The sequence below is a fragment of the Solea solea genome, chromosome 20 (genome assembly GCF_958295425.1).
Source record: "Solea solea chromosome 20, fSolSol10.1, whole genome shotgun sequence".
Lineage (NCBI taxonomy): Eukaryota > Metazoa > Chordata > Actinopteri > Pleuronectiformes > Soleidae > Solea > Solea solea.
The window spans coordinates 5583136-5605980 of record NC_081153.1 but is presented as its reverse complement, the minus strand read 5'-3'; the positions used below and the strand labels follow the sequence as shown (position 1 = coordinate 5605980).

The window sequence follows — 22845 nt, the reverse complement described above, 5'->3', positions numbered from 1 at the left end:
ACTTTTAACATCATAACGACGAGTTTAGGCCAAACGGTGTCTTATTTCCTCTGCTTTAATGAGAAAAGATTGATTGATTACACAGCAGTGCTACAACATTAGGCGTCTTCTCGTTGATGACAGAAAAGTGAATAAAGGACGTGGGGGGGGATTTACTGCCAACTCGACACTATTCTGCCCCTTAAAAGAAATGGATGAGTGTTTGCTCCACACGTCGCTGCACTGTAACTCAGCAGGGGTAGAGAGGGGTAGATGTGTAGGAAGTGAAGAAACAGCAGCAGCAGCAGCAGCAGCAGCAGCACTTGAGCTTTAGAATGTGCTGGAGCTTCGTCAGCTGGCTGTGGGCCTGAGCTCACAGTGGGGAGTCCAGGCTGGACAGCTCCACGCCACTGGAAGGCAAATCACATCACACCCACCGTCTGAACCGCACACGATAAGGCTTCATTTCCATAAGTTTATTTTCCTCCTCTTGAAGTGGCTGCTGAAACAAAGGAGCAGTTGATTATTTTTCCTTGATCAGTGTAGCATTCAAGGCGTCTGAATTGAAAAGGGGAAGTGGGAAGTGTGAGGGGGGGGGGGGCCACAATGAAATCCCTCCCAGGGAGAAAGGGGAAGGCTGACATGCATACAAGGCAGGGAGGACGGATGGATTCTCGAGGTGGGACCAGCCTGTCCGGCTTCCACAATGGACCCACGAGACGGACGCACAAAAGAGCTGAATGTGACAGTCCGTCCACTCGACTGTCTCCTGTCTCCTGAGATGACGAGCTGGCCGCCGGCTCCTCCACCTTCAACAAAAGCCCCGTTCACCATTGTACTGGATATTTGACAGATTTGACACATTAGACTCGGTTCAAAGAGCCACGGCCACGCGGGGAATGGACTCATTTAAATATACTGAGGGACGGGGGATCAAACTTGACGAGTTTCTATAGGTCTGCCGCTGCTTTAGATCACACCTGAGTCCATGTCCACGCTGACGACATCGTCTCCTGAAAACCACGCTCCCACTATGGGGCTGCAACTCATGATGATTTTCATAATCTTTTCATCTGTCAATTACTTTCTTGATTAATTGAGCACTTGTTTGGGCTGTAAAATGTCAAAAGGTTTTGTAAATGATGTCCTCGAATGTCTCGTTTTGTCCAAAGTGACTCAGTTTTATTGGTTTATTTGTTGTACGGAGCAAAGAAACCAGAAAATATTCACATTTAAGGAGCTAATCGAATAATCGTTGCAGCCCCGGTTCCCTCCAAATAAAGTGTTTCATTTCCATATGAACAGAGATGAATATCAACATTATCGTGTTATAGAGTAAATCTGCAGTTATTGATCCACTGCTTACCCACATCAATACGTTCACATGTGTTATTTGTGTGTCCATTTGTAATATTTTGTTTGCGTTTATCCAAGTGACACAAAGTGACCACATGAGGCAGCACTGGACCATTTCCCTATGGACCTTTGGTTTGGTTTTTTACAAAGTGAACACAAATTCAGTTTCCAGTCAACAAACGTCATCTTAAGTGATCTAAGGACTATGTGTCAGTAGCCACACTTTTATATAAAAAAGCCCATTTTAAAGTAACAAACAAACAGAACTAGAAAAGTCTTTCTTAGAGTTAAAAAAAATGCACATTTTCTCCATAGATCTTGGTGCAGGAGAGTGAGCGGTTTACAAATGAGCAGTTTCCTGTTGGAAAAGTGAGATATTTGAGATGGATTTTATCACATGAGCCTTTAGTTAAGTGACTAAAACCAGTTCTAGTCAGTGCCAACCACACTTCAAAAACCTGAACTATCAAAAACCTGAACTATCCCTTTTTAAAACAACTATGTCAAGGTCTTGGATTATTGTCTCGCTCTGAGCGTTAGGACATTTCTAAAATGTCCATTTAGTCTTATTTAATCAGCAGAAAATGATCAAATGACATCCCATCCAGTCATAAAATTAAAAAAAGAAAAATCAGTTGTATCCATCAACATTATCAGACTGTGGACAGAGATACAGCTTAAACAGTACATTTTAAGGGCCAGTTCTTTACTTGTTTACTTGTACTTAAGTAAAAATCTTATCAAAATAGTGGTACTTTTACTTGAGTAGAATATTTTTACTTCGGTACTTATTTTTTTCCGCACCAGAAGAAGCTTTGGTGGTTCTATGGAGTTTTAATACTGAAGCTTCAGTGCAGAAAACCCATGTTAATGCCAGGTGTAAAGCAGGCTGTTGAACTAGACCAGAACTCTAACGAACCCGGGACTGTGTTGTGGTCAAACTGCCCCACACATGCCATCGTCTGATCTAGCGGGAAAAAGAAGAAACCACCTCATATTCACATGAGTTTGAAGAGCAGAGTGCGAGTATATGCGTTTAACCTCGGAGTGGTGACTCGGTGTCAGCTCCACTGATTGGCTGGATGAGAGGGCTCTGATTGGGGACATCTCTCGCTAACTACCTGCTAATTTAAAGGCTTGATTGGTTAGAGGGGGAGGATTCATTCAGAGTGAAGGGCAAAGCAAAAACCCCTCTGTCTTCACGTGTGTGTGTGTGTGGAGGCAGCTGCTTTGATGTGCTTCATTATCTTTTTGTCTTTCAAAATCAGGGATTAGCAGGAGGGGTTTTTTTTTGCATGTGAATGGAGAAACCACGGCATTTCCAAGAAGGCAAGAAAAAGCAGGAGGATTACAAGAGGCTTTCTGCTCTGTAATTTGATTTTAAAGGAGAGTTCTACCTTTTTTATTGTTTGTGGTTGTCGTTTGTGTCCAGTCCCGATGATGTGCTGCGAGGTTGAGATTACACAAAGTCACACAAAGCCAATTAGCAGCCGGAGCAGGAGCAACAGCTGTCTTCTTTTTAGGAACAACATTTTTTATTTATTTATTTTGTTATAATGATTCTATTTCCTGTTCCAAATGAATTAAAACATGGGAATCATTTCAGTTTTGTGTGTCAGTGTGATTTAGCAGAGTACTGTCAATATGAACATACAGCATACCGTTTTGTATGTTATATTTTATGAATAAAACACTTGGTTTACCCCTTTTTCTACATTTCTCCAGGTACCTGGAGGATGTGTGGTGATGTACTGCCACCTGCTGGAGTGAGACGGTTCTCCACGTCAGACATATTCTTATCTGTATTACAGATTAAATTGAATCTAAAATGACACCAGGCCATGATACATACAGTGAAATATGTATCATTTCTCTTTTATTCAATTATTTACTAGAAATCCACAGCATTGACATGTGTGAAATGATCTGAATAATGTATGAAGATATAGAGAAGAATATAAATAAATAAGTATTAGAATTAGGTTAAATGTGTTAAATTTAACTGGATTCCTTCAGGGGTTTTTGCCTTTGGCATTTTTTCTTATATTATATATAAGACTATATATAGTATTTCAAAATATATTTGAAATATGGTGGTATTTGAGATATATTTTGTTAAATTTACTGCACGTGATGTACGGATATTTTATGTATATATAAATATCAGGTAGATAACTGGCAGGAATATTGGTCCATGTGGTTTTGTTCGGTTTGGCTTTGATTTATTTGTGTTAAGTGTGTGGTTGTTTTATTTGTGACCCAACAAAATGACGTGTGTTGTGTAAAATATGATGTCATATACATTTATTGTCTATTACTCTCTGAAAAAAACCCTTCATGCCAAAATGAATCAAAGTTTTTTTTCTTTTCGAATCAATTAAGCCAAGAAGATTTTGAAATGAGCTTGCTATGTTGTTTATTTTCCTCTTGAATAAAGGCAAGTTTGCTCAAGTTAAGGATAATACAGAGCATTTCCCCAAGGTTGGAGCTGATTTATCTCCATTTGTATAGAAAAGGCTGGTCAGTCGCTCTATACTTGCATTTAAGACAAAATACCTAAGAAACTAATAACAACCAGTCTCAGGTGTGGTTCTGGTTTTGCTCATTAGAGATACGTGATTATGGTGAACACCCGGTGTTTAACACATTTATAAGACCAATCAAGTATCTCTATCTCTACTTGATTAATTTGGACAATCAAATATGGGTATAAAAAGTGAATTCAGTTTATTTGCCAAATAAAGATTTGAAAAAAAAAGGATATTTTCTAATTTTTACGGCAGGTGCATGGTCCACTAAATATCCATAGACCATCAGGCTGAAACTAGTGTGTTAAAGCTCAGTGTCGCAGGGCTTTGTCTTTCATTTTTTCAAACAATTATGTTTTCTAATTTTTATGACAGGTGCATGGTCTCTTAAATATTCGTAGACCATCAGGCTGAAACTAGTGTTAAAAGCTCAGTGTCACAGGGCCTTGTCTTTAATTTTTTCTCAAATATTTTTCTCATTTTTATGGCAGGTGCATGGTCTATAAATATCCATAGACCACTAGGCTGAGACTAGTGTGTTTAAAGCTCAGTGTCGCAGGGTTTTGTCTTTTATTTTTGACAGCAATGACTTCATCTTCACGCCACATTGTGGCCTATGAAGGAGTCATTTTTATCAAATTATTTTCAAGTTAAGTAGTGTCTTTTTAAATACAAGATAATAAAGGTCTAGCACCTTTGTAAATACCCAATAGAATGATGCCAAAAGCTGAGTGAGGACACAGCAACATGGACTGTGTCCTCCATGAAGACGCCGCGCCGTTCTCTCCCACCTCGACTCATGTGCACACATTGAAACGAGTGGACAAAACAACCAATGTTTGTTTTATTGCCATTGTGCATGAACGTTGACAATGCAGATTACACACAAGGAGTATCATGTAGTGAGTCTATGAACACTCTGACCTGCCAGTGATGTGCTCTGGTCACCCTCAGTGCTGGTTTTGTTTTGGTTGATGGCTTTAACAAAGAACTACTTGCTGATCCAGCACCCATGCTCCAAAACCAAAGGAATGCAAGGTGAGACGCTCTAGTCAAGAAAACAAACAAAAAAAAAACAAAAAAACAGACAGCATCCCAGAGGACAGACAATATTACCTTATGTTTGTTTTTTTGTTCCCCCTATTATTGCACACAACTAGTTTACCAGTGCCGAGTATATGTAGGACATTGGGAAAGCTATAAGTCTTGGTAAGGTGCTTAAACATCTTTAGAAACCACAACACTGCATTGAGCCTCTTTTTTTTTTCTTTAAAAAAAAGCCACAAATGCAAAGTATAAATGGAACATGTACGCAGGGATTCCACAAGCACACCAGATATTCAAATAAATGCGGATTATGTTTCACTCGTGCAAATCAAAAAACGATGGATCGTTTACAAGTTCGAACGTGAGCGGCCTACAGGACGGCGCCACGCACAGATTAACGTGAGAGAAGGTTTCGGTGCGCGGCGTGAACGGACAAACAGGAAGCTGTGAGTCTTTAATCTGTGCTGCTGTGTCTGCAACCAAACACGTGTTGTTTAAGTTTTCTCTCCGACAGCAATCGCGACTAAAGGCTGAGATATATATATACATATATATATATATATATTTTTTTTGGAATGATTCATCGCGAGTCTGTTTCTGTCTCTGGTGCTAAAATCTCATGGAATGGGCGTTTAATGGACTGGCAATTATCAGTATATCAACAGAACAGTCGGGGTTTGGTGATAAAAGTTGTACAAACGTTCATCTTATTGTTTTGCAATAAAGTCCAACTTAAATTCAACTTTAATAGGTTCTACGTGTAGCTTTTTTTTTTGAATTTACCAAGTTTAGCAGTGGTTTCAATTACTTAGAATTTACTTTACACTAGGGCCTTGAGTTACAGAGGCCGCCATTTTGTGCCAAGCAGACAAACACACCCACAAGTGTTTGGGTTTGTGTTGTGTGTGTGTGTGTATACTGAAATAAAGATGTTGTACATGTACTCTTGAATAATACAACTTGCTCTGATTAAACCTAATTATTAATTCTGTATGTACATGACGTGCTGCCTCTATTTGGATTCAGCGTATTACGTTGGATGCCAGTTGACCACTAGAGGGAGATCTTTAAAAACTGAAAACATTGTGCTCTCTATATATGCTTCCTCCAGGCTTTAGAGATACTGGATTAAATGCGGCTGTTTTGTAGCTCAGAGGAACGTTTGTACAACTCCATCTCCAGTGTCTGCACACACACACACACACACACACTGCACAGCTTCTGTTTGACATGTACTTTCCATATGTGACGCCGATGCCGCAGATTAAACCACCTGTAGACACTGACAGTGAACACACAGTGCGTGTCATACGTGCCATCGGTCACGGTGTGTGACCCCCCCCAGGACCCGACCCCATCCCATCAGCCTCTACAGCTGCAGTTTCAGCTCCAAGACCCTGATTCTTCTGAAATGACTGGGGGATTAATGTGAGGGGGAATCTGCAGATAATCCGCAGATCTTTGTATGGACATACATTCCAGATTACCTGAGTATAGACTCTGATTGTGAAATACCTGAAGCGAGGCCAGATGCAGACAATTTGTGGCCATTTCGTCGTTTGTTTGTCTTTGTCCAAATTATCATTACAGGGTTTCAATCACGTGACCTGGATAGTGTAAACATAATCCAATCTCTATAATACAGCTGTTTCCTCCTGTTCAGTACGCAACACAGCAAATACACAGTTTTGGATTTTTTTTTCTTTCTTTTTTAAACAAGCATATGTCTTTCTTATTATACAGTATATACATATATACATACCTACACACACGCGCATTTTATACATATATATGTATGCGTATATATATACACACACACACAGAACGATGAGCCACAACAGGAAACCAGAGAGTCATTTCAGTTCAGTGTGGCTGATCTATGTGTGTACATACATATACAGGGTTTTCCCTACTATCAGACTTGGGCAAAGCATTATTGTGAAGCACGGAGAAGAAAATTGTGTCCCGACAGTTACTCTCTGGAGGAGAAACGATTCATTTAAGACGATATGTGTTCATTCCAAAAAATGGCACAACTGCCTTGGAAAAGCGTGTGGAGCTCTTGACGTTACTGTTTTCTTTTCGTTGTTGATATTTTGGGGTTGTAAAGGCCTTGTTAAGTGCTCGGTGTTCACACCTTGTGCTGAAAAATTGAAACAAAAACTGACAGAATATTTCTGTGATTGGCCTCTAAAAATCAACCATACCAGGGGGTTTTGGTTAGTGCATTTTTTTAAAACCTGCGGACATCTCTGAAGGCTGCTGTGACACACTCGGCTGCTCCGGGGCAGAAAAAATATAGACACATCACACAATGTGTGTGAAAATGTGCAGAAATGAAAGCAGCGCCTCAGTCACAGACGATGAGGTTGAACTTGAGAGGAATGAGCGAGCGAGATGAAAATGACTCACTCAGTGGCCACTGTGTCACTTCATCATCATCTTCATCGGTCGTTCACATTCACACACGCTACACGTCTTATTCCAGAAGCCGCGGGTTATTCTGTGGGGCGCACGGCGTGAGATACGAAGGATTACGTTAATAATAAACTATAATAATAATAGTGTGCTGTGAGAGACGAGATCAAAAATAACATTATTTTATAAGAAAATCAGCACCTAAGCCCCACAGAAGCTTAAGGGAAATCCTGAATTATATATGTATGTTTATAAGCATATATATATATATATATCAATATATGTATAGAGCTTATTCATACTGTGATTGTTGAAACGGAACACGACACATAATTTAATCAGACTACCAGTTTAAAATGCATGCCCCCCCCCACCCTCTCCCTCTCTCTCTCTCTCCCTCTGTGATCACCTCTTAACCATCAGGCTCTTCTCGACCAAGAACATCACGGTGGCGAGTCTTTTTTGTTGGTGGCGGTTGTGGTGGTGGTTACTGGAGACACTGTTGCTATGTCATGCAGAGATAGTGAAGGGGTGTGTGTGTGGAAGGGGGAGGGGGGGGCAGCACAGAGAGTCGCAGACTCCCCTGGCAGAGCAGAGGGAGGTGTGTTGGTGGGGCAGTTAGTGGTGATGGTCGGTGTTGGCTAGCGTGGATCCCAGAGCCAGAGGCCAGCTCCGCTCAGGTCTAGCTGATGGCCTGGCTGTCTGTCTGGCTGTCTGCAGTCTCTGTAGGTGAGCCGGCCTCCTCGGGGGGGTCTTCTGTGCTGGTGCTCGTGGAGACCTGAGAGGGAGCGCCAGAGAGCGACGCGGCTCCCTGAGGCTCCGCGTCGTCCTCGTCCTCCTCGGGCTCTGAGGCGGGGATGAGGTGCAGGGAGCCGGGGAGCCTGACGGGGCAGAATGCAGAACCTGTCGGGATGAAGTTGACCTTGTTTTTGTCCGGGCAGGAGAAGAGCGGGACCGGTGCCGACGTGGACTGCCTTGAGCTGCAAAACACAAACGAGAGTCATACACACACACTGCCTGTGGAAGAGGAGGAGGACGCTCAAAAGTCAACACGAGAAGGAGTCAACACCTCATTTCCTCAAACGCTTTAATCTTCTCGCAGCCCTCTGGCGGCTCTCGCTTGAACATGTAGCTGTTGTTGGGTTTGGGCGAGGAGGCGAATTTGGGCAGCGGTGAGCTGCTCCCACTGTCTGTGAACAGAGATACAGGCTTGAACACAGTCAATAACCATAGAACCCCCCCCCCCCCCCACACTCACACACACACACTCATTCCACGGAGCAGATGTGCCTATGAAATGTCACAATCCACACTCAAGCCACACTTTTCCACACATCAGAACCCACTGCCACCCACGTACATCTGGCTTTTGTTTGCAGTGGGAATAGATACAAATCGGCATCACTGGGTCAAATGACTCAGGAGGTTTCATTATATGAACATGTGACACCAGTGTGAACACTGTGATGCTCCATCTGCTACTTTATGTCGGTGTTTACTCTCTGATCTGTACCTTTTTCCCAGTATGATCCACTTGAAATGGGAAAGGAGTAAATCACCTTTTGTAATTCACCTTGGTCTTCACTAATGTTGACTACAGTAACACTGAGGTTGGGCTGAAAAAAAAATACTCGGCGAATTATTCGATTACTAAATGAATCGTCAACTATTTTGACAATCGATTCCTCGCTTTGAGTGTTTTTAAGGAATTAAAATGTGAAGGTTTTCTGAATTTTCAGCTTCTTAAATGTGAATATTTCTGGTTTCCTTTGCTCGATATAAACAAAGAAATCATTAAAACAGATCGTCTTTTGGTTTTTGGACAAAAACAAGACATTTGAGAACATCATCGGTAAAAGTTCGTTGCAGCCCTGCACTGAGGTTACGTCCACGCGACTGTGTTTTCAGTTTTAAAATGCTTCACTTTAGTGTTTATGCCTGGCAACCACATTAGTCTGAACAGTTTTCCAGCCCTTGAAATGGAGAAGTTTCCAAAGTAAGAAGATTTTCTTATTTGCTGAAGCCAATCACAGTGTATAGTAAAAAAACACTAATATTAATATTACTGTGTTTATGAATATCTGATTCATTGATGTGTGTGTGTGTAAAATGACAGGTTTTCACAACTAGGAATTTCTTTCCCAGTCATTTGCTGACACAAAATGACAGAAACTAGCACAGTGTGCAGAGCAGATGATGACGAAAACAGAAAGTGAAGTGAGGAAGACTTTCAGAATCGACGCCATAGACGGAAAAATGATCAGCAACAATAGTTCCGTTTGTGGATTTGTAACCCGATCGTTTCAGTCCACTCTGGCTGAGGAGACACCGCGCGTGACACAGGCCGAGTAAGTTGTGTTAGGTCGTGTTTGACAATGTCGGTGGGTAAAAAAATAACAAACTACAGTGCAAATGTTAGATATTACCTATGGCAATACACGGTCTCCCTTTTTAATTTGATTTAACCCATTCCTCGCTTTTCAAGGATTGACCAGAAACATGTGTTTGCATCTGGTGTAACGACAAAAACCCAGAGACCCGGGGGGGGGGGGGCTCTTTACCTTTGTCCCGGTCATACAGTAGATCCTCTGTGGAGTAGGGGCTGCCGTCATGTGATCCTGGTGGGCAAGCTGGCGAGGGGCAGGGCGACAGGCTGGAGCAGCTGCTGGACCGCCCCGGGGCCGAGGGAGTCTGGGTGTCCACGCTTCGGCTGCTGCTGCTGCGCTGCTGAGGCGGGAAGGGTGCTCGTCGGCCGTCGGGGACCTCCAGAGACTGTGGACGCATTAAGAGGACAGAAAGGGTGCATAAGTGAGACTGAAAGAGATGTCTCGGTGCGTACAGAGACGACATGGAGCCCTACCTTGAGCTCCTCCTTCTCTCCGTTGTCTTTAATGAAGACTTTCTCCAGCTCATGGTTGATGCCCTCCATGCTGCTGGGCACCCTGGAGATGGAGGGCTTTGGCACAGTGATGTTGGACAGCGGCATCTGAGCCGACTTCGACATGGAAAAGTGCTAGAATAAAAAAAGTTTAACATAAGAACATGATGAATACCAACATTTTCCCCCTAGAGAGGTTCCTGTTGGAGACTAATTTAACTCTGGTAAGGACGTAGGTACATTTCTTCAGAGCTGGCGTTGTGTCATATTTAATACCTCTGTATGAATGCTATTCTCTGCAGTGTTGAGGATATGGAATCAAACAGTTCTGTTGTACAGTAAATAAGATGTTTTTATACAAAACTCCCATCTATTCCAGCTCTTAACTAAAGTGTATATTAAATTTAAGGGTGCTTGCATCTGGAGAGTTTGGACTTACACTATGACAGTTTTGTAGCAAGAGGCAGGAACGAAACTGCCTAAAATAGAACCCATGGTAATCAAGTTTAAAATCAGTGAAGTAGGCCTGATGCACAGATAACACAAAATAGTAATGAAAACCAGGGGGAGGGATGATGAGTCACACACACTTAAAGAAAGCACTCATCACCATGCAACAGTTACTAACGTTCACGAATAATCTTGTGTTTGTTGGGACTAAATTTCAACAAAGACTTTCTATTTTTAGTCCGGAAACGTCACTTCATGACTCGGTCATCGTGAGTCACGCTACATTTTAAAACTCTTGCAAACTTGCAAACGTGCGGTGCATGAGTGTAAATGAACAAATGATCGCAGAGTGCAGCTGCATTATAGCTGAGCCTTTTTAAGGTTATTATACTTTATTATATTTTCGCACTTCCAATTTAAACATTTCCAGCCGCTCTTTAGTCACCATCTCAGAGCACGTCATCAAACTGGAATGGCAGCAGCATCCCGATTCGGGAGGTTTATGCTCTCGTTACGTGTATCGGTGAGGCAGAGATTTGCAGACCGTACACTACCTGAACGTGGCTGGCTGCGGAGGTGTGGTTGGTCGTGCTGGTGAGGGCAGTGTAGGCGACGGCGTTGAAATGGAGGGAGGACACTCGCTCCTTGTCTTTACTGCGACGGCCTCCTTTTTTACTGCGCCGCTGGAGCTGCTGCCGGAGCTTCGCAATCTGCCAGAATCATAGAAGAGGAGGAGGAGGAAGAAACAGAGGTGGACCAGGGCCAGATATAAAGATGACACAGTCAGAGAAGCAGGGATGCATTATAACGTTAAGTCATATTATAGCACAATCCAGCGCTAAGCAATACTTCATTAAAGAGTTGTTTTTAGAACCAGTCTGAAAGAAAACACAGAGGGAAGTGGAAATGTTGCGATGCGATCGGTAAAAGGTAAACGGAATGACTGTAACTTCACTACAGCTTCCGCAGTTTCCTGCTAAAATGGTGGACAAGGAAAGGTTTGTGTGGACTGAGAAGGAAACCACTCCTGTTCCTCAATGCAGTGCAAGAAGCAAATATGACAAGAAACCTAGTGGCAATTGGCTACGATATCACCCATAAGAATCTGAACTCCAGAGAGAGTTTTCTCTGGTGTCACCAACAACCAGGCTCCCATTGGACAATATCAGCTGGTGTCTTTCGGCTTCAGGGAGGAAACCATGAAGACCATGTCCACTTCACACACGGTCTACTCATGTGCTCTTTATTTACAATGTTCACCTTTTCATCTTTCATCTGAGGCACCGCAGATTTCCAATGTGTCTCATCCCAGCAAACTGACTCCCAACATTCTCCCTTTACCAGCATTGGATAGAAAAAGTCCGGTCCGAGCTCATTTTATTCGACCAAATAATGAGAAACGTTTACTTTATATTCTGAGATACAGCGAGTATGTCTCACACTGATGTGAGAGATACAGGAAGACATATTTAATTCTGGACTTTCCCATTAAACACAGGAAGGAGTCGAGTGTTCAATGTTATGATATGATATATGTTAACGTTAAACCTGCTAAAACTAATAATAGCTGTAGGCGATCGCGTGTGGACTACAGTGGCGTGTCTGGCAGTGAGAGAGAGAGAGAAACAGGAATTCCGAGGCCTCCGGAACATGTTCAAACACACAATGGTGACACTGGTTCTCTTCACACAGTTACAGTCCTGCACAGTTTGGTTTCCCTCTCAGTTCTCAGTCAAACCGAGTACTTGTCGGACTGCAAGTCGCTGATAAACATTGTGCGTCAGTAAAGTCTCAGCTCATAGAAATGCTGCTGGAACAAAGTAACAGAATATAGTTCCAAGACAGAGCATGAAACTATTGCTAATTTGCAATTAGTAGTACCTGGTTGGGCTTTTATATTAAAACTATATTATACACAACAATAAAGTACTGTACATATATCAGTGCACACATAAACCATACTACAATTATAACACATAGTTTTAACTAAAGTGGTGAAACTCTGATTCAAGCCAACATTTAATCTTCACAGTAAAGGGTCGTACTGTATATCTGAGATTAATTTGCAGTAACAAGTTTGGATTACAATAAGGATTTGAGTAATGTATTCAAATTAAGAGTAATCAGAGTAAGAAGACTTTTTTTAAAGGACGTTCTTGGCACTGTGTTGTGTCAACATCGACAAAGTAAAATCTAACAAAGTGAAACAAGGTGAGAACAATCCACGGCTGAACCTCTTAAGTTTAATGTGTGACACTGAGGGTGTCTATACATATATGTATATATATGTGTGTGTGTATGTACATATATATATATATATACTGTATATATAAAAAAAATCTGAGCAGCTGCAACATTAAAATGTTAAATGTAATAACCACAGCAGCACATTAGCCATAGGGGCCAGTTTTCTGCATTAGGGGTTTTTACTTGGTCACATAGAGACAGTTTGAATGCAGGGTTTGCAGGCTCGCAGTGTGTCGTCCACATTAACCATAGACAACTACGACACAGAGAGACAGTTAAGAGACTATAAATACATTCAATTGCAGTCATTAACAGTCTGAGTGGAAAAAAAAATATGGATCACAAGCCAAACAATGGCATTACAGGTACTTTGAAGCCATGGTGGGATAGGCCGGCTAAACGATCCATCAATATTTAATACAAGACTAAATAGAAGAGAAGAAAAAATACAGCCAAACCCACATTCATCATCTAAACCTGAAGTTTTCTTTTCTAAGACAACACACTGACACTGTCAGACTTCAACTGTCACTGAGATACGCGCAGGATAAGAGCGATGAGTCTCATAAACAAGGTTAACCCCTCTGCTCTTGTCCCGACAGCAGCTGCACTACTCAGGGCCGCGTTCTCTCCTCTTGCAGCCCTGCACTTTGTCGATTGACATCTTTGGAATCTGTGTCATCCCCTCTTATGCGGCCCTGTAACTCAGTAACGTGCCCGTGCACACAGCGGCTTGGGCTGACCTGTCATCCGCCCTGCCCTTATTGTTCTCTCTGCTGCAGGAGGCGGAGAGGAGCCAGCTTGGGCTTTGGCTGACCATAAATTGCAGCAGGTTATAGCCATTGCGAAAGGAGGAAGTGGGTAGTTAAGAGGGAGATAGCGTTATCTGGCACGTCCCTGCTGCTGCTGCTGCTGCTGCCGAGTATCAGCAGGGTGGAGTCGACGGTGGATGTGAGTGCGTTGTGGCCGTAAACCAACAGTTGCGATGTGACATTTCACAAAAATGGTGTCACGTTATCAACTATGTCGCGACGAAATGAGAACATGGGACAACAATAAGTGCGTTTGTGTCACAGAGTAAAAACTTTATGTTGGAGATGTCCTGTGCTGATGAGAGAATAATGACAGGCGTTAAATGTATCCTGAATGTGTGAACACTTGATGATGATGATGATGATTTTTAACCAGTTTGACTGCATGAACCAGTCTGACAGATGCGTCTTTTGTCAACAAATTAGTGTGTGCAGAAGAAAAGTCGAGAGGGAAACTAATCAAAAAACGAATATTCTTATGTTGAAAGTTAAAATTTATGTAACCCATTGGTTAATAAATGGGTCAGTTTTTCTCATACCTACTGTTGTAAAGTAATATCACTTGATCAAGCCTATTCTAACATTCCACACTACAAAATAAGTAATTAAAGTATGTATGACTCGTGCTGATATCGTATCGGATCAATAGCGGTATCGGCCAATACTCAAGGCTGCAATATAGGTATCGTATCGGAAGTGAAATAGTTGTATCGGGACATCCCTACAAGAAATGTGTCCCACATCACCTCTGAAAATGGTTTTTGTAATCAGATCTGAGGGTGCATGTAAGGCATGCTTGTGTGTATTCATCTGAACACTTGTATACATTCTTTCAGAACACCAGGTCTGAACAAGGCCAGAGAGATCCTTCCACTCCTTCCTCAGCACAACCTGAGCCTAAAGACGTGGACCAGATCTCAAGAACCTTACAACATCCTGACGTGTGTGTGTGTGTGTTAGGGTTCATGTTAGTGACATGCCTCTTTGAGATGGTCAGCGCTGCCCCAGGACGCAGAGCGTTGGTGGGTGCTCTTCTCCTCTCCTGATTCGTCACTCCAACATCCAGGAGTCTGAAAACGACCACACAGTTACATCTCACTATTATCATACATTACAATAACAGAAATAATGCTTTCTGTGGGGATCGGGCATGAGAAGCCAGGTCTAGTCTTCACCTGAGAGAAAAGCAGACCTGTTATCAGTACTGAGAGAGAGAGTACTGATCAAAAGTGGACGAAAAAACTATTAATTGACTATTAACTATTAATTGACTATTAACTATAATACTATTAATTGACATGGGATTAAACCCGTTTTCGACCAGTGGGAATAAAATTAATCATTCATTTTTGACAGAAATTGTCACATAGAACTGGCAAAACATTCTATAAAGTAAGGGTAATATGTAAAAGTGGTGCAAAATGGTCCCATAGCGCCACCAAAGGTGAGACCCAGTAGAACAAAGCAGACACTAAGTTGCACCACATTTCTCAAAACTCAGTGGACACATGTCACAGCAACAGGAAGTCGGGTACGATCTGCACGTTTCGTAAATGAACAAACTCGTCTGAGCACAATAATCACACCGACATAAAACACAGGCCAATTTTTACCCAACACATCAAAGAGGTTATGAGATGGTCTGACAGATTGAAAAGGGCGTGGCCATGACGGCAATCAGAATATTACCAAATTTTTGAACCATTTGCCACTAAAACAGGAAGTGCCCTGTAACTCTGCCGTACATCGACCGATCGGCTCAAAACTTAAAATGTAACACAAAAGAGACTCGGCCAGAAATCGTCAGCACATGAAAAGTAAGTCGAGGGCATCTTTAATTTCTTCTTGGGTTTTTCCAGCACATTGCTATGACGCACGTATTTACATGTTGGCATGTAAATACCCATGACTGTATGTGGGTATTGGGAGAGCATTAAAAGATCAATTGGAAGAGGGACTGAGCGGCAATAAGAAAGGAGTTAATGTCCTATTTTGGCAGGTTAATTCAGGTACCCATATACCTTTGTATACCTGCAATTTAAAGCGTGAAAGAGGCTTTAATAAAGTAACCAGGTGGACATGAGTCACTTTGCTGACTGTATACACAATCTATCAAACAGCAGCAGCACATTTCATGTCCATGCCACTTTAAGGATTAATAATAAACCCAGAGCAAAGAGGTCATCTGGCTTTTGAAGCTCCAGAGATGTGTAGGTGGTAAATGTCACACAAGCCGGAAGAAACAGGATGTAGAGAGCAGAGTGTGAAGCGGGGGGACATCTGAGGTTGAACAGCATGAGAGGATCACAGGGCAGGAAGGTGGGGGCATGAATTTGCAGCCAAACAGAGGAACACAGAACTGCAGCTTGTGAAATAAATGATCGCAGTGCTTTACAGTCGGAGCTGCAGCTGTCAACAATGTAAATCAAGTGGATACATTGATGTTATCGTCAGCAGACGACTCCAGTGGTCATGTGTGTCCCACAGAGACTGACAGTGGTGACTCATGGATTCCAGATGATGAAACTGAACATGAGGACAAACCCAGAGGAGAAGCTACAGCCAAACATGTTTCAATGTGTAGAAAACTTCAATCAGCAAAAGGCAATTATCATGTGGCTGGCAAATATTCCCTAATTCTTCCAAGATCATACAATGTGGCTCGATTGTTGTGTTGATGCTAAAAGCGGTAGGTGGTTTACACATGTGTGCTATGCTAGCAGCAGCTAAGGTAACCTGGCTAGATCGCTCCAATTTTCTCAAAACTAAGATTTCATTCATGTTTAAACCTGTACTCCTGTTTAAACCTCATTCTCGTTACTGACGTTTTCTCAAACCGGAGGTTGACAGCAGGTCTGTCTGTGGCACGGTGTGGAGGATGCAACCTGAACCACAAAACAACCACACTTGCCAAACTTTAAATGGCACCGAGGGTGAATTCAGAAAAGCTATTTTCATGTTAAGTCTAAAGGTGACATTTGCATAATAAACTAATGAATAACTGTCCAGAAGTCACTGCAGATTGAGACCAACTTGATGCTCAATGTTTCAATTGGTTTAGATTTAAATTTCAATTTTTTGTCAACACAATTGGAAGTGTAGAAATATTTACATGTGTAAAAGAAATGGTGTGGTGGGGAGAGAGCTAGCAGCATTTAATCTTTTGTCAATGATTTTATATTTATTGGACCAATATCTACAAAATAAAATGGGATTGGAACACCAATGTTAGTGAAGTGACGGCCGTATGGATCATTAAATCTCATTCAACATTCAGCCTAAAATGTACTTTGTGTTCAAACATTATCAAATGATAGCACAAGATGGCGCGAGCATTAGCCAGTAAACATCAGTATTTTCAGTGCAGTTGAAATCTTCTTCTTTCGGCTTCTCCTTTTAGGGGTTGCCACAGCGGTTCGCCTGCCTCTATCTTTCCCTAACCTTACGTCGTCTTCTGTTACATCTGTGGTCGTCCTCTTTTCCTCAATCTTCAACATCCTGTCCGACATAATCTCTATCCCTCCTCTGCACATGAGCAAAAACAACCTCAACCTTGCCTAACTGTATTTCCAATGGCTGTTAATACAAGAATCAGTATCAAAGCAGCCGTCTCTGTCACTCACTGCAGAAGCTCAGTACGGCAATAATCAATAAGTATGCCTTTACTCTCCTGTACAAATAACATGACTTATTTCTGTTTGGGGAACTGAACGCACTGTGACACCTGGCATGAAAAGTGAGAGCATGAGTGTGGGCCGGGTCGTGCTTACCTGTGTAGATTTATCTTTCATACAAGATGGGTAGAGCACATGAAGGTCAAGAGGCCACTGTCCAGCGAGGTAGGGTCCAGTGATAGTACCCAAGGAGGGAGTCCACGCAATGGCCCCAGAACTGCACACGTCCTGTGTCTTTGTCCTGTCAGCTGCACAAACACAACAAAAACACAAGAGGGAGATGGTACAATGTTCTGTCCGTGTAAAAGAAACATGGTGACTTTAACAACTTACTAACGCTAAACTTTACAAGAAAACCTGTATTGAATGGCTCTATATACTGTCAGCTCTCACTGCTCTATAGAAACCATTCCTAGAGACTGGGTTTAGTTTCCTTTTTGGGGTCACCAAATAAAGCCTTTTACTGAAGATTTGTGAGTACATGTTTTTAAATAATATTCATAAATGAAGGTGCGACTCATATGAATACAAATTTTCACCATCTACAGTATATCGTAAATTGGGTTTAAGCTATCCAAATGGTGCCATCGCTGACAGCAACTTTAGAAAGAAAACACAAGAGGGCAGGTATTTTATTTGCACATGCAAATAAGCACAAGGGTGTGACTGGAAGTTTTATGAGTGCCCTGATATGGTAGCATTCTGAGGGCTATAGTACAATGACTATCAACTCCGTGCATGTTCCTACACCTCATCTGGGCACTGTTGCTGTTGTAATCTGGTGATTTAGCAATTGGTCCCAACAATAGAGAATGCCATTGTACAAATTGGAGGTCAGGCGCTTTGCTGTAAATCTACAGGATTACAGGAACCCTGAAGGCAGGGATTAAATTAGACTTGGTGATGTTAAGTGACTCAGTTAGGTACCAGACAGTCGCATGACGGGGAAGAATACCTTTACCTCACACGGTATGTCAGCAAACCTACAAAAGCTGCATCACACAGGAATGTACTATAGCATCTCACAAAGCATTTGGTTTCTAAATCATACAAATAGCATGTGATTCCAGACATTCCTTCCAAAACAGCCATGTTTTTATTGTCTATTGTCAACTCTCCTCTCAGGACCGCCTTCATGTGACGTAACCATGTCCACCACCGCGTAAATTTAACTTCTAAATAAGAGATCGATCAAAATAAACCAGCATCAGCTGTGCCGCGCTTGTTCCAGTTTTAAGTGGTTTTGAGTCAAGAAATGACTAAATATAGGAAATGCAAAAAGTCCCAACACCTATCTGAGGAAGATGGCGATGACTACATCTGTATTGCTGCTTGCCTTGCGTCAGAGGGTAAATGAGATCCTTGTTCTTGTTTTCAAATGTTACTGTCAGCTTGAAATGTTTTAAACAAATTCCACAGAAGCAAAAATATGATTTGTTACTCTAAGTGAAACAGCAGCAGCAGCAGCAGCCCTGCGGGGGGTGTAATAAACAACATGTTTCCAGTAGAATTTCCAGTAGAACATCTGTTGTCAGATATACAAGCCTTTGACAAACAAACATCGGAAAAATCATTAAAGCAGATACAGTCGGCGAAGTCCAGTGTTCATGAGCAATACTACAGTTTTTCCATTAAATCTGTAGAGCTGTAGGCTTTGCATGATCCACAAGTAATTCAGTACATTGCTGTATTAGTTTCAGTTGCTCACACTCTTCATTTAACCCCCGCGCCCCTGAAAAAATAAATAAATTGAGTAATAACAAGAACCTCCACAGTGATTTCAACCATTTGAACATCCCAAACTACCAGGAGATACACTCTCAGTAGGGGATCATACATTATTCACAAGCTTCTATATAAAGAAAGTCACTGTTAAATCGCTGTTTGGAGTGGATTTATAAAGGACTCTTTACCACTCAAAGTGTTTTTACACTAAAAGTTACACTCACACACACTATACATCATTCACACATTGCCATCACACCCATGATGGGTAATGCTGGGGTTCTGTATCCTGCCCAAGGAAACTCTGGCAGAGGGACCAAGGCAATTCTTATCTTATTTCTATGAACACAATTATCACTGGACATGTTGCATTGTCTTCCTCTCTTCTCACCGCTGCTCTGTGAATAGCTGTAAACAAAAAGACAACAGTCGTTCTGTTCTCATGGGTTCTGCTATGTTCTTGTCCCAGCTCTCCTGCTGCTCAGGATGATGTTTTGCTTTTTGTGTTCGTGTGCCATAGTTTGCAATCCTGCCAATTTAGATGTACCACTCATTCGTCATATGATGTAATGACGACCTCATTAAGAAGTGCCACTGTTACAGTAAGCCTCATTGGGGCCTATGCAGCATGTGCAGGGTTCGCGTTGACCCTCTAATGCTTTTCACTCATCATATGTATCCGTGAACCAGCACAGCAGTGTACAATTACCAAAATCGTTATTAAATCTCATGACTAATGCAAAATGGACAAATAATAAGATTCTAAGCAGAGAAGTAATGGCTTAAATGTAAGTAAAAATGTATATAATATAATATTAAATTCAGAAATGCAATCACTGAATATATGTAAATACTATTGTGATGTGAAATACTTGACAAAAGATGTCTGTGTCTGTGTAAGTGGAAATAAATGAACTTGTGCTTCAAAAAGTACATCAGTTTGGAGACATAAATTCTGCAACCTCTTGGAGAACCAGACTGTGTGTTTTAGTCAGCAACTGTCCAGTGTTGGTGTGTGTGTGTGTGTGTGTGTGTGTGTGTCCACTACAACCTTTCATTTCTGTTCTTGGCTGACAGCAGTGGAACCTGACATTGTTGTGTAACGTTCACCTTACGGCTGCATGTGTCATTGCCAGATGCATTTCTGCTCACTAAACTTAGAGAGGCCATACAAACTGAGATAACTGCTCTTTACATCAGCTCCAACCAGTCCAATGCTGAACTGCTGCTTTCTGGATGGTTTCCCTCTCCTTTCTGAGAACCCTTGTGTGTGAAAGGCAGTCAAAGTCACCAAGACCATATTTCTTTTTGCTCAAAGCACGCATTTCAACACATTCATGGTCTTCATGGACATCTGAAAACCATGGACGTTGTGTTCTTTAGGGGAAGCTAAAGAGAACTCAGTCATCATTTATTTTATTTACACCTGTACTTTTCCTACTGTCCTTGATGTAAACATTGACTGAGGCTGACTGACAATAAACCCTCCTGGAATATCAAACACTGGACTTTTGACTGCAAAAACAGACAATGTAGTGCTTTGCGGTGACATGGTGATCATCTTTGTTGTGTCCTTGTTTGCAATGTAGTATTATTATTTGAATGCATGCAGTTGCAGAGGCTGGCCTGCTTGCCCAGAGGGCTCTGTTTATGTCTCTCAGACTGCTAGGCCCCAGTGTTGCCATAGGAGCCATGGCATTATCAGCTGACGACGTTATTTCTTTCCGTTTCTTAGGATGGCAAACACCCTCTGTATGAGGAATTATTAATCATCTTTCAGTGTGCAAGGAATGGTGTGAAAATCCGGGCAAACAGCCCGTCTCCTGTTCGCCAACGAGCCCTGTTAATCCACGACAGAGTAGCTGCATCATCACTACACGGGCATCCACATCCGTATTTAAGTGTGTCAGGGCAATGACAACGTAGTGAGGCTATTCTGTATGCTAATGCAAAAATCATCCCACTTAAAACGCAACTGTAACACGCTAATAACACTATAGAAAAACTTAAAGTGTGATGCGTTGCTGTATTGCTGGTACACAGCTATAGCCTAAGTGGAATAATAATGTGGAAACCCAGCGATTAAATTAACTTGCTCGATGATTATAACATCAAACATCAAATCCCCAATGTGTTATGACCCAATCAGAAAGCTAGCCAAATAGCCTAGCATATGCATATGCCTCTTTATGGGCAGTGCAAGCGAAGCTACAGAGATAATGGGTCGCTAAATCGAGTAAGCTAAGGAAAACGTGGCAATTTCAGGTTTTCCGGCTAATATGGTTATATATTTGCACGTTTGACAGACATTAGAGGCGGTGGTGTAATAATAATGGTCATGCTTTTCAATTCGGCATACATAAAATATTCGAATCGTTGCGCATTTGAGCAAAAATGTCATACTCTGTGAACCTTCGAGTGTTACTTATACTAGCTTCTCGCACCAAAACACGACGTGACGCCTATTGGCCAATGGTGGGCATAATGATGAAAGTTCAGGTTTTATGTATGCATAATGATAGATGGTGGAGTATACATAGGCCGAATGGAAGAGTAGCATGTTGTCTTTAAAAAAATATAAGTGTCCAATCTGCAAATGCAGGCATTGTGTTCTTTGATCACGTCAACCATTAACATGACTGTTTTCTTAAGCTAGTTTCGCGTGACGCTCTCAGCAAAGGAGACAGGATAGGCACTTAGCATGTCAAGCTATCTGAACGATGATGGTTGCATTACAGGACAACTTCCATTGACTTTAAATGACGTTATTACCTTTGCAGGTTGGCGATTGTGGGGAGCTTTCTGGTGAGCCTCTGCTGTCCGGCTGGGAGAGTCTTTGCCTGCGGACCAGCCTGCCGTCCGAGCCGCTTCCACTCGGGTTGGCGGGACTGGAGCAACGGGACGTCGTCGGTCCTGCGTTGCTCCCGGCTACTGAGGAGGAGGAGGAGGAGGAAGCGAAACGGGTTGGGCTGTGCTGGTTTCCACACAAAAGCTGGTACGGCACCGTTGCTCGGATGGGCTGCGTCCGGACTGTGTTGTTGTTGATAGAAGACGTGCAGCAGGCGGTGGGGGAGCGGCTGTGTTTAACCCGCTGTTGCTGCTGCTGGGATGAGCTGGCTGCTGCTGCTGCTGCTGGTGATGCTGACATGGTCCACCACTAAGACTCAATTGTTATGTGATGATATATATATATATATATATATATATATTAAAATATGTCACGGCATAACCTCGCTGTTTGTACGACACAACAACTTCTATAACTAATAACTACTCAATAACTAATTCTAACTATGTTACCGACGTTACTCTTGATGTCCACTCCAGCTCCAACACCACGACAAAAACACCTGTGGAGTCGATTACTTATCGGCCAAACCGTCTCGTTACTTTCTTTTTCTCACAACTTCTCACCTCACCTCACCTCCTCCCCCTTCTTCTTCTTCTTCTTTAGTTTCACTGTTTCCCAAACTGCAGTTGTTGACAACTCAAACAACCAAACAACTATTGACAGGAGGCTGGACTTCGAGGTGGAACCAAACCACGGCTGCGCACTACATTGGTAGAAGCGTAACCACCTACTTTAAAAATAATAGGTGCTCAAACGTTCGAGGAGTTACGGTAGAGTTCGTTGCGTTTGCGGTGCGGAAAAGAAACCGGAAAAAGGCATGTCATCACACTTTAACACATTCTCCAACTATGTTTTCAAGATAATTTCATGTTTAAAGTGG

The 22845-nt window shown here is 42.2% G+C and overlaps 1 protein-coding gene across 1 annotated transcript; it reads right to left on the bottom strand.

The window, feature by feature from the left end:
• Positions 1 to 6258: 6258 nt before the first annotated feature.
• Positions 6259 to 22654, bottom strand: glcci1a (glucocorticoid induced 1a). Its single transcript, XM_058619569.1, has 8 exons — positions 21887 to 22654; positions 17486 to 17637; positions 14696 to 14785; positions 11211 to 11366; positions 10189 to 10341; positions 9890 to 10100; positions 8398 to 8518; positions 6259 to 8308 (listed from the first exon to the last, which is right to left on the bottom strand). Exons 1-8 carry the CDS (start codon positions 22260 to 22262, stop codon positions 8011 to 8013), a joined length of 1557 nt encoding a protein of 518 aa, XP_058475552.1. The 5' UTR covers positions 22263 to 22654; the 3' UTR covers positions 6259 to 8010.
• Positions 22655 to 22845: the final 191 nt, after the last annotated feature.

Bases quoted from the DNA above. Each gene is read 5' to 3' on its own strand.
- glcci1a (XM_058619569.1), bottom strand. From the start codon at position 22,262: ATGTCAGCATCACCAGCAGCAGCAGCAGCAGCCAGCTCATCCCAGCAG. The intron at 10,342-11,210 runs GTAGTGTACGGT...TTTTTATTCTAG, and splicing joins CCGCAGCCAGCCACGTTCAG to CACTTTTCCATGTCGAAGTC. The intron at 10,101-10,188 runs GTAGGGCTCCAT...ATGCGTCCACAG, and splicing joins GAGAGAAGGAGGAGCTCAAG to TCTCTGGAGGTCCCCGACGG.